This window comes from Ceratina calcarata, unplaced genomic scaffold (genome assembly GCF_001652005.2).
Source record: "Ceratina calcarata isolate Rehan_Ccalc_2016 unplaced genomic scaffold, ASM165200v1 scaffold219.2, whole genome shotgun sequence".
Classification (NCBI taxonomy): domain Eukaryota; kingdom Metazoa; phylum Arthropoda; class Insecta; order Hymenoptera; family Apidae; genus Ceratina; species Ceratina calcarata.
In genome coordinates this window covers 163,060-173,515 of record NW_017143660.1, presented here as the reverse complement: position 1 = coordinate 173,515, position 10,456 = coordinate 163,060, and the positions used below count along the sequence as shown (strand labels likewise).

The following is a 10,456-nucleotide window of genomic DNA, read 5'->3' as shown; positions in this document are numbered from 1 at the left end:
AATAAAGAGAGTAATAATGTTAATGTTTAAAACATTAGTGTATTTAGTAAAACTATTACGGCTTCAAGTATTTTTCGATGAATTTCTTCATGTCACGCATTTCCTGTGAAAGTAACAAGCACAATCAAGTACATCATTTTTAATTAGTATAACGATTTAATACATCAGATAATTAGAATATCAAAATAGAATGTCGCACAAATAATGTCTCACCTCATCACATGATGCATGCATCATTCCTCTGTAAGTTTTGAATTCTATTTGTGTCATAAATTGTTTGAGAACAGATGCAGTCAATTGACCCCATCTGTATGGCACTATTGGATCACAATCACCGTGACACAGTAGCAGTGGAGTATTTTTATTTCCTATTGCCTCCTATAAAAAATATAACGTTACGATTTTTTTAGCATTATGAAACTGTTGCATAGATTGCAGTAGTCAATATACATACAGCAGGGAATTTCTGATGCAAGGGAAGCCAAGATGATAAAGCTATGACTCCAGCTAAGGGTTCTGGAAATGTGAGAGCACTGTATATGGCAAGTGCACCACCCTGACTAAAACCAGCAATAACTATACGTTTGGTGGGTATTCCTGCTGCAACTTCTTCTGCAATTAAAGAATGTACCATTTCTGCAGCTCTACGAATGCCTTCTTCATCTTCAGGACCACTTGGTTCCAAAGACCGTAAGTCAAACCTAAATTCATTGATGTACATAATGTATGTTATCAATAAAAGTGAACTTTACATATTATATGCATTGCTAATAAGAATCAACGCCCTGATTTGACATGTAGATATATTTATTACTTACTTACCAAGAAGGCATTCTGAAACCTGCATTCAATGTCACTGGCATTGTAGGTCTAAAATAAATAAAAGATTTGTCAATGAGAGACTTGATGTATTTAGCTTATGCATTATTCGTGCATACATACGCAGTTGGGCATATAACTTTAATATGAGGAGATCTTACTGTCCCCATTGAGCTAGCCCAGCCATGACTGCAAAGTAAATGAGCATTATACAATTATATCGTACTTTTATTGTTGTATAAGCTATGATTTACCCTGTATCACCCAATCCATGGAAAAATATAAGCTGAAACAAAAATAAAAAATCTTACATAAAAATAATCTGGTAAAATACAGGAACATTGTGTTTAACATTTATACAATGAGAAAAATTGTCTCAGGATTAATCGACTTATGATTAATTAAAAACCACTTTGCGTTAAGTATAACCAAAAAAAGATATCGAAATATATTTTTTTCGCTCACTGTCGCAGTGTGTCTGGCCGTAGCAGCAATCACCACAGGGCTTACTGTCGTCATTATTCTTCGCTTTTTTGGACGGGCTATGAGAAAATGGATAAAACGTGTATGAATCCGATATAAATGGTAAATATAGAATGGCGGAATATTCTTCTTGACACCGCTTAAAATCCCCCAAAGCGAAGTAGAGAGGGGTAGACATAGACGGAAGTCGTGCGCATGCTTTACGAAATCGCTTTTAAATAAAAGTCTGAATTATTACATACGTAACCCAGTACAATTTCCCATCCTTGACGCATATTTACAAAGTAATTACGTTAATCATTCACGATGCCTGGAAACATATGTAAAAGTATTCGAAACGGGTTCACTGGGGCGTTGAAGCAAATAATTTTAACTTCCAAATGACTATATATAATATTCATGATCCTATCTACAACTGTGAGAACATGCGTTTTCAACAAGTATTTTTGTTTTCAGATTTAGGTTGAATATTTCTTGTATGAGCATTGACCTTTTTAAATTTTACTCTTTCTTTAGAATACAATTGAAATTTGCGTACATGAATACATTAGCACAACTTCCCGAATAATAATATTTCTTTTATTAATCGTTTTTTGTTTTGCAATAAAACACAAATATTATATTATATAATAGTATATTCACATCATACTGCTTTAAAGTCAACATATAATAAAAATGCATATATGTACAGTTTAGAGATTGCATTTTTGAATAAAGATGAGATCCGAAGCAGGCTCAAGTATTTGATTCTTGAATTTCAAAAGTCGGAAGAAGGAAATGCAAAGGGACGCCACCGTGCACTCTGTTGACCAATCAGAAACGGAGAGACTCCGAGTCGAATCCATCGAGTCTGCGACGTATACATATTTCGGAATGCAAGTTTAGTGAAAAGATGGTGCTTTGATGGTCGGATTCGTTTCGTGATCGTTCCTAGCCGACGACCTGTGGTTGCCAGCCATATTGTTTCAGCGCAGTGTTTGTTTTGGTGCAGCCTGCTCAGAACGAACAAATCCACGGAGATCGACACGAAGGAGGACAGAGGAACGAGAGTGCGATCGAAGAAACTGTTCAGACAGTGTGCGTACACGGTGGTTTTGCTGTATTTTTCGGCACGATCATCACAGTTCGCGAGTTAATTCCGTGCGTGTAATCCGAGTGTCATTTCTGTGAACGGGACGGTATAAAGAGAAATGGCCTGCGCCACTCTCAAGAGATCTTTGGAGTTCGACCCGGTGCATAGTCATGGTCGCCCTAGCAAGCGACGAAGATGTGTACCGATGTGTGTTTCCCCTGGTACATCTACGCAAACTAATTCCAGGCCACAGAATCCTTCGCCCTTTGGTGAAGTAACCCATAAACTAACTTCTGGTAATTACAAATTACGGCCATTTTTCTTCTTTTCTTCTTTTTTTGCCCCTTTTCCTCCGTTTATTTCTTTTGGGGAAGGGGTGATTTAATTGTTTTAGGGATTTAAAACTTTTATTCGTGCCGTTTAAGAAGGGGCGGAAAGGTGCGGCGTTCGGGTAGGGAGGGGGGTAGAGATGCGTAAATCATATGGTAATATAGTAACGGACGAATCGACTCCCCTTTTATCTTTACTTACAAGTACATACTCACACTTTTGCAGATTATTTGCTTTTTACATCAATACGTTCATGAATCGATTCCTAAATAAAAATGATGAAAATGTGGACCTTTCGAACTTGCTTCTCGATTTTTTCAATTTACTCTTCTGGATATAATGGTGTATATTCTGTTTGCTCTAAATAAAACTATCATCATCAATTTTGTAAATACTATTTATGATGTACGCTTAATTTATGCATCATAGTAAATGCTATACACATATATGAACGTGAAAATGAATTTGAAAAAGATTTGTGGAATGGTAATATAAACATGTTGATTTTTCGTAAGTTCAATGAATGGGAATGCCCCTTTCTTTTATAGAGAAAATGGCTGCCAATATAAAAGAAGAGATTCGGAGACTGCATCGACGCAAACAATTGCATTTTAGTCCTCAAAATAATGGTGGTGATTCTTCAGACATGGAAGGAAGTCCTTCAAGTCCGTCTGCATGTGGTTCAAATTCATGTAGTTATAGTCCTAGTGGAAAGGAGAAGCCTTTATTCACATTCAGACAAGTAACTTGCAATTGTTCATAAGAGATCATTGTTTGCGATAATTGCTATACCATCAAACAAATTTTGTAGGTGGGTTTGATCTGTGAGAGAATGCTTAAAGAACAAGAAACACAGATTCGAGAAGAATATGATCAGATTCTAAACATGAAGCTCTCTGAGCAGTATGATGCTTTTGTCAAATTCACCTATGACCAGATACAAAAGAGATTTGAATCTGCAGCTGCGCCAAGCTGTAAGTGATATCTGATTTGATCATGCACCTTTGAAGATACAAGTTATTAAAACATTTTTTATTCCAGATCTATCCTAAAAGAAATTCTTATTTATAAGGATATGTTTCTGTGAAGAATATTAGGTAAGATGTACAATAATACCGAGTTTTACGTTTACTCCTAATTTCATTTGAGTAACGAGCTCCGTAATGAATTTTCTTTCACTATTATAGATTTCTACTGTGTGAAACAAATTTTGCTTGAAATAAAAGTCGAGGTATGCAGCATTACCTCGTTCAAGAACATCCTTAAGAAAATTCATAACATCATTTACAATGAAAAAATGCGTCTGGTAAAAATGATAAAAAAAGAAAAAAATTAGTGATGTAAGTTTAGTAGATTTGCCGTAAACAACAATCATACTACAAAAATCTACAGTGTATACTACTGAAACTAACAATATTTGTACTGGCTGATGTTAGAAATGCGCTGGTATCAGGGAACTGAACCAAGATTCTAGTTATGTACAAACGTAAATACATGTAGAAATTACACACAGTGCATAACTATGCTTAGAGTCAAGAGTTTGACTTGCACAGGGTTCTGTAATATCACGTGATTAATTAAAATCAAATAAATTTTCATTTCTTGCACATTTTAACGAAAAACGTTAAAAAGAATTCATAATATGTAATTCCTTGTTAATTTAACGATAAACAACGTATTAGGTGACTGCTCAATTATACGCGAATACTCTTGTAATGCAAATTTAAAATCTATGTATAACGAGGTTCTTTACAGAAAGTACTGTGCATACAAAGAGAGATTATCGAATACCATACACCGGGGAAAGTTGTTTACATTGAACCTTAGTTTTATCTTATTTTTGTAAAGTTTATAGAAGGAACATGTGCGATATATTTGGAACGTCTCCTTCGGATCATTACGATAAAGATGTTTTTTTTTTTTCTTTTTTGTGTGTTTTATTTCGTATGTAATCCTCAAATGCAAGCAACATTCCCCAGTCTAAAGTGAATGTGTTCTTAAATGACATACATGTATAAGAACGTATAGAACTAAATAACAATCCTTGAAAATAAACTGGTTTCGTTCCTTTTAGAGATCAGACGACTCGAGTAAACTCTAAATGAATAATTAAAATTTGATTGTAATAATTATTAATAAGTTTCGTTGAATTTTTGCTATATGTATCGCCATTTTTCTTTTTAGTAAAAATATCCTGTTCGAAATACAAGTATAGAAATTTGTAAAGACAAGATAAGGTATAGTCTGTAGCATTGTATGAACATATTGTCAAAAATGAGTATTTGAAATAAAGATTTCATAAAATTTCGCAAACATTTCTGTTCCCTGGTAGCAACGATTTTCTTTAGCATAACGAAGCGGTAAAAAATGAATATATAATACTTGTACTTTAATTGTGCCTATCATTAGACATATTTATCAGGATAATTCTACTCTAGATATTACCCAGTGTTATTGATTTCTAAATTTCTAGTTGACAATTGTTTATTTTTAAATCATACGTCCTTTTATCAACAACATTGCCTCTTTTTATATGTAAAAACAAACTCGGACGATAATATTACGAACAAGTAAGACGAATAAGTACTTTTTGCTTGCTGCATTTATATTTCTGTTGTCGCATTCACATCGACACTCGTATAAAGATGAAAGAAACAGTAAGCACCAAGAAATAATTGTTGGAGGAACATTGGCATGCTACGTCTTTACAACTATTTAATATTTGAAATACTTTGTTTCATCCATCAGGAATTTATATATAATTTTAGGAAGGGCATTAAGAGTTGCCTTATTTGTTCGCAAAAGATTTCAGTTACCAGAACAATTTGAGGATACGATGTTCATACAATAGTGCATATGATAAAAGTGGTTGAAACGAGGATACAAAAGAGACCATTTTAGTTGTCGAACATCTATTCGAGAGAAATTTCGTTGTTAATTATTAAACTGAACTTTGTGAAAATATTCCGTGATACGTTAAGGATTCAAGGAATTTTTTTCGATTAAAATACCTCCATATTATATTATGTAAGCAATTATTATTGAAATAAATATAATTGTAAGACTGATCACGTGTACATCCCTTACTCCGATCTCTTTGTGCTTTAACTAAGCACAATAAAAAATATTGTGAAAAACGTTTTACGCAGGGATTCTATTTTGTCACCTTTCACAGTTGAAAATGCATGAGCTACTGGATCAAATACGCGTCGATGCACGTAACGAAATTCATACATATGTATTGTAATCTCATTAAGTAACTTGTGTAATAAACTAATGCTATTAGTGATATGGCTTCAAGTAAAGAAGCCTTACCGAAACTATATAAAGTTCCCTGTCTTGCTAAGAGAGTGTCACTTCTGGGCGGGAAACAAACATCTGCTAATTCATTTTTTGGAGAAAGGAGCCTGCCAAATGTTTCCCCTTCTATTTTTGGCTTTTGTTGTAGCCATCAAAGTTTTTAAGAAGACAACTCCAAATGGTAAGTCATAAAATGATATGGTGAAACATTCCAGTTTTGACATCGATATTGAGAGAATTACGTGTCAAATTATAAATGTTCTTTGATTGCAGGGAAGGTCACGGTTTACCTTGGGAAAAGGGACTTTATCGATCATTTGGATAGCATAGATCCTATCGATGGGATTGTGGTCGTCGAAAATGATTATCTACAAGGGCGAAAAGTTTATGGACAGGTAAAAAATAAGATCTTGGAAAGCACGTACACGAAAGATCGTCAATAATTTATTTACATGTTCCTTAGGTAACAACAACTTTCCGCTATGGCCGTGAAGAGGACGAAGTTATGGGTGTCAAGTTCAGTAAAGAACTTGTCATCTGCCGGGAACAAATAGTTCCCATGAAAAAAGAGAAGCAAGATATGACACCGGTTCAAGAACGTCTTCTAAAACGGCTTGGGGAACATGCGTTCCCATTCTTGTTTCAATTTCCGCAAAACTCTCCCAGTTCTGTTACATTGCAACCCGGCGATGATGACCTAGGTAAACCATTAGGAGTCGAATATACAGTGAAAGTGTACGTTGGTGAACACGAAGAGGATAAGGTAGTATTTTGATTGTTGATAAAGGTTGAATCATTGATAAAGTGTTTTACAAAATATGTACATTTTCAGGGACACAAAAGATCATCTGTGGCGTTAGCTATAAAGAAATTGCAATATGCCCCACCGACGAGAGGAAGAAAGTTACCTAGCTCATTGGTTTCCAAAGGTTTTACTTTCTCCCAAGGTAAATTGAATCTAGAAGTTACGCTCGACAAGGAAATTTATTACCACGGGGAAAAAGTAGCCGCAAATGTTATCGTTACTAACAATTCTAGGAAGGCTGTCAAAAACATCAAGGTATTGAAATGATACAATTTACATTAATAGAATTAAGCATTTCATTTTAATACCAGTATGTGTCAGCTCTTTGTAGTGCAACATTGTGAAGTAACGATGGTAAATACTCAATTCTCCCGCAACGTGGCTAGTTTGGAAACACGTGAAGGTTGCCCGATCACGCCCGGCGCGTCCTTCACGAAACAATTTTATCTTGTACCATTGGCTAGCAGCAACAAGGATCGTCGCGGAATTGCTCTTGATGGCCATTTGAAGGTACAAACAAGATATTGTGTGATCAAGAAACATGTCTTTCTCCTGTTGAATACACATTCTTATATGGGCTTCTTTATCCGATATTCAGGATGATGATGTGAACCTTGCATCTTCAACAATGGTAGCTGATGGCAAAGTTCCTGGCGAGGCTATGGGTATTGTGATCTCTTATTCTGTTCGAGTGAAATTAAATTGTGGAACTCTCGGAGGCGAATTGATCACAGATGTTCCGTTCAAGCTCATGCATCCAGCTCCTGGTAAATAAATTTTAACCACAATTAAAGAATTTGTTTTGAAGCTTTTATTGTATTGCTGATTAAAAATGATGGCTTTGTATTGCAGGGGCCGCAGAGAAAGAAAAAGCTACCCTGAAAAAGAACAAGAGCGTCGACAGGACACGTTATGAAAACACTTATGCGAACGATGACGATGACAATATTGTGTTTGAAGACTTTGCTCGTTTGCGCTTGAACGAGCCAGAATAAAAAAGCATTTCACAAGGAGACTTGCGTTAAAAGGATCTTGGATTCAAATTATAGCAACTTTCAACCAGAATGCTATAGAATTACGTTAAATCAGCAATTAATGAGTGTAGCGCGATGATATGTAGGATTCTAGGATTCTTTTAATGCGAGTCGTGTCTAGAGATTATAAAAAAAAAGGTACAGAAGATAAAAGGAAATAATATCCATATGCGTATGGAACAGAATATAAATAAAATAAAGGAACGTGTAAACAAAAAACGTACAAAAAAAGCGAAAAGTATTACACGAAAAACGTCTCATCGGCTTATAATTTCTATCCGGTGGTGGTGGTCGGTTAGAAATTAGCGTGAAGGCGAAAAAAAAGAGCAAGCTTAATGCATAATTTATATTTGGCCAAATTTACTATTTTCCCGCCTTACCAGAAGTGACATGTATGCTACTGATTTTATGATTTATTGTGATTCGTAAGGTGTCTGTAATATGTTTCTTTACTACAAACCAGTAACATTGTCGAGTTATATCTGTATATTAGAAGAGAAATATAAGGGTTACGAAACGTTAACTTTTTATTTCATTATTCATTTATGTTATATTCTATCCAAACTATTGACGCAAACACAAAAGAAACAAGTTCTTATCAAACCCAAAAATGATTTATTTCGTGACTATACAAAATATTACAAGAATTTCAATAACCACTCAGTCTTACGAAACATTCATAAAATATTTAACAGCGCTGATAGCCGATTAATCATACATGTGGGAGTAGTATTCCTGATATGCTTGAATATACGCTTCTTTCTCCACGGGAGTCATTTCCGCTATTAATGCGTCATTTACATCCGCGATCGCGACAGATTTTCCCGCGACAGAAACTGTTGGCACGAGATCTTCTTCGTCGGAATCCATAGTTTCTACTTCTCCTAAACGAAAACCATGCATCGTTTTTAAAAGTATCCACTCCGTGATGTGTATTTAGGATATCATACCTGTATCAATAGTTTGCATTTCAGCAACTTCTTCGTTATCGCTACTATCGCTAGATTCTTGAGGCAGCACAGATTTTATAGCAGTCGAATTCGTTCCACCCTTTTTCTCGTGGGCCAACAGTACAGACATTATGTCTTCGCCCTGTTTGTTATTCGTCGACGTTGTATTAGTGGCAGTAGCTGCAGCCTTGTCCAAAATGTTCTCTTGGGTATTAACTCCATCAGGCTAACATGTAACGTTATTAGTAAATATCAACATTTTAATATTGGATTCTGAATACAAATAAAAATATACCTGCGAATCCGAATTGATGACAGTACTTTCCATCATCCAAATTGGTCTTTCCTTCCTTCTATTTGCCGCATTCTCGTCGACAGACTCATCACCGATTGTAACATCCACTCGAGTATCTTCTACCATGAAACCTGATGCTCTTGTAGCCTCGCCAGACCATTGTTCACCAGGCGCTCGTAAGCTGCTTGGTTTCCTTGTGTCAATACTGAATGCAAAGAATATAAATAACATGTATCAATTCTTCTTGCATTGTCGAAAATTTGATTAAAAGAAGTTCATACCCCTTGATGGTATTTATATCAACTGGTTCTGGTTCTAATATTTCAGGTGCTAATTTGATACCTTCCACCTCCCTTAATAAAATATAGAGAGGTTCTAATTGTTCATTAAACTTGGCTAACAACAGTCGTGAATCTTTTTTAGGTAGGGCTGATTGATCTTCTTCCACTACTTCGCGACAATACGTACATCTAAATTCACCAGTAGTCATATCAAATAATTGATCTGCCTATATATATTATATTATGTATCATTCATTATATTTTTTTATTTATTTACACTTCATTATAAATGCTTTATTGTCAGTAAGATTGTAACATAAGGAAACAGTATTTCTCAAATTATTCTTTACAGTTTGTCTCTTTTACATATATGAATATGCAATAAAAGCTAAATTTGAGAAACTTTGTTCTTTACACACATGCAGAACAGTTTACACACGTATTTTACATACCTCAAGATCAGTAAAAGTTTTCAGACAGTTTGTACATTTAAAACTAGCTCTGCTAGTAGCATCCCTTTCCTCAGTTTCCATTCTTTTCCTCATTAAATCTAATTTATATTTTACCACATTTACAAACGTCTAAAATATCAGAACTACAGCACAATTTACTTAACAAAAGGAATAGAGGACTCATGTGCTCCAGTACATTACCTTGTAATTAATAAAATAATAGTTAACTTTTTGTGCTTTTCCATCTGATCCTGTTTCCATTTTTAATCTAACTTGTATAAATTTGTCGTTGCGTAATATAGATATTCTAGCTCTTAACATCTTGCGTTCAAATTTCAAGAGTTCACAGATATCATCCTCTTTCATACCTTAAAAGACACGCTGATGTAAATTTACATGTATTTTATAGAATATAACATTATAATTTGTGCACTTACATGGATTTCTAACTAACATATCAACTATTAATGCATCTTCTATTGTATAAAATCCACGTACCACTAAACGTGCTAATTGTTTTAAACTACTGGGAACTTCAGTAACAAGTCTTTCCTCACCACTCATCTTTTGTCCTTAATTGTATACAATAAAATACGACCAGAATTACTGGAAATTATTCAAGTAGAGAATATAAT

At 34.7% G+C, this 10,456-nt stretch overlaps 4 protein-coding genes across 8 annotated transcripts in view; 2 read left to right on the top strand and 2 right to left on the bottom strand.

Moving 5' to 3' along the window:
- Positions 1-19: 19 nt before the first annotated feature.
- On the bottom strand, positions 20-1,484 carry Apt1 (Acyl-protein thioesterase 1). Its single transcript, XM_018020173.2, has 7 exons — positions 1,285-1,484; positions 1,074-1,105; positions 943-1,008; positions 823-870; positions 455-701; positions 214-378; positions 20-103 (listed from the first exon to the last, which is right to left on the bottom strand). Exons 1-7 carry the CDS (start codon positions 1,336-1,338, stop codon positions 56-58), a joined length of 660 nt encoding a protein of 219 aa, XP_017875662.1. The 5' UTR covers positions 1,339-1,484; the 3' UTR covers positions 20-55.
- A 619-nt stretch (positions 1,485-2,103) lies between these two features.
- Positions 2,104-5,772, top strand: akirin. The gene is made up of 5 exons (XM_018020241.2): positions 2,104-2,670; positions 3,253-3,446; positions 3,516-3,678; positions 3,746-3,801; positions 3,892-5,772. Exons 1-4 carry the CDS (start codon positions 2,493-2,495, stop codon positions 3,754-3,756), a joined length of 546 nt encoding a protein of 181 aa, XP_017875730.1. The 5' UTR covers positions 2,104-2,492; the 3' UTR covers positions 3,757-3,801; positions 3,892-5,772.
- Positions 5,773-6,040: 268 nt separating this feature from the next.
- Arr2 (arrestin 2) lies at positions 6,041-8,366 on the top strand. Its single transcript, XM_018020234.2, has 7 exons — positions 6,041-6,185; positions 6,278-6,399; positions 6,468-6,767; positions 6,837-7,064; positions 7,131-7,319; positions 7,408-7,576; positions 7,662-8,366. Exons 1-7 carry the CDS (start codon positions 6,119-6,121, stop codon positions 7,802-7,804), a joined length of 1,218 nt encoding a protein of 405 aa, XP_017875723.1. The 5' UTR covers positions 6,041-6,118; the 3' UTR covers positions 7,805-8,366.
- A 34-nt stretch (positions 8,367-8,400) lies between these two features.
- The window catches only part of TfIIEalpha (transcription factor IIEalpha), a 9,487-nt gene continuing 7,431 nt past the window's right edge, over positions 8,401-10,456 (bottom strand). For 2 of the 5 annotated variants that reach the window (XM_026811457.1, XM_018020237.2), the window contains exons 2-8: positions 10,259-10,393; positions 10,023-10,189; positions 9,822-9,950; positions 9,370-9,596; positions 9,089-9,293; positions 8,794-9,019; positions 8,552-8,727 (exon numbers count right to left, since the gene is read on the bottom strand). In XM_026811457.1, coding sequence (XP_026667258.1) covers positions 8,552-8,727; positions 8,794-9,019; positions 9,089-9,293; positions 9,370-9,596; positions 9,822-9,950; positions 10,023-10,189; positions 10,259-10,385 — 1,257 coding nt within the window. In that variant the 5' untranslated portion in view covers positions 10,386-10,393. Of the gene's footprint in view, positions 8,728-8,793; positions 9,020-9,088; positions 9,294-9,369; positions 9,597-9,821; positions 9,951-10,022; positions 10,190-10,258; positions 10,428-10,456 lie in introns of those variants that run through there. The other 3 variants (XM_018020235.2, XM_018020238.2, XM_018020236.2) reach the window with 3 other exon arrangements.

What these genes read in the sequence shown, in the direction of transcription:
- Apt1 (XM_018020173.2), bottom strand. Translation starts at nt 1,338, where the DNA reads ATGACGACAGTAAGCCCTGTGGTGATTGCTGCTACGGCCAGACACACT. An exon ending in CATGGATTGGGTGATACAGG is followed by an intron (nt 1,009 to 1,073) that starts GTAAATCATAGC and finishes TTTACTTTGCAG; the next exon opens with TCATGGCTGGGCTAGCTCAA. An exon ending in TGCATGCATCATGTGATGAG is followed by an intron (nt 104 to 213) that starts GTGAGACATTAT and finishes TTACTTTCACAG; the next exon opens with GAAATGCGTGACATGAAGAA.
- akirin (XM_018020241.2), top strand. Translation starts at nt 2,493, where the DNA reads ATGGCCTGCGCCACTCTCAAGAGATCTTTGGAGTTCGACCCGGTGCAT. An exon ending in AACCCATAAACTAACTTCTG is followed by an intron (nt 2,671 to 3,252) that starts GTAATTACAAAT and finishes TTTCTTTTATAG; the next exon opens with AGAAAATGGCTGCCAATATA. An exon ending in CTTTATTCACATTCAGACAA is followed by an intron (nt 3,447 to 3,515) that starts GTAACTTGCAAT and finishes CAAATTTTGTAG; the next exon opens with GTGGGTTTGATCTGTGAGAG.
- Arr2 (XM_018020234.2), top strand. Translation starts at nt 6,119, where the DNA reads ATGTTTCCCCTTCTATTTTTGGCTTTTGTTGTAGCCATCAAAGTTTTT. An exon ending in AGGCTGTCAAAAACATCAAG is followed by an intron (nt 7,065 to 7,130) that starts GTATTGAAATGA and finishes AGTATGTGTCAG; the next exon opens with CTCTTTGTAGTGCAACATTG. An exon ending in CTCTTGATGGCCATTTGAAG is followed by an intron (nt 7,320 to 7,407) that starts GTACAAACAAGA and finishes TCCGATATTCAG; the next exon opens with GATGATGATGTGAACCTTGC.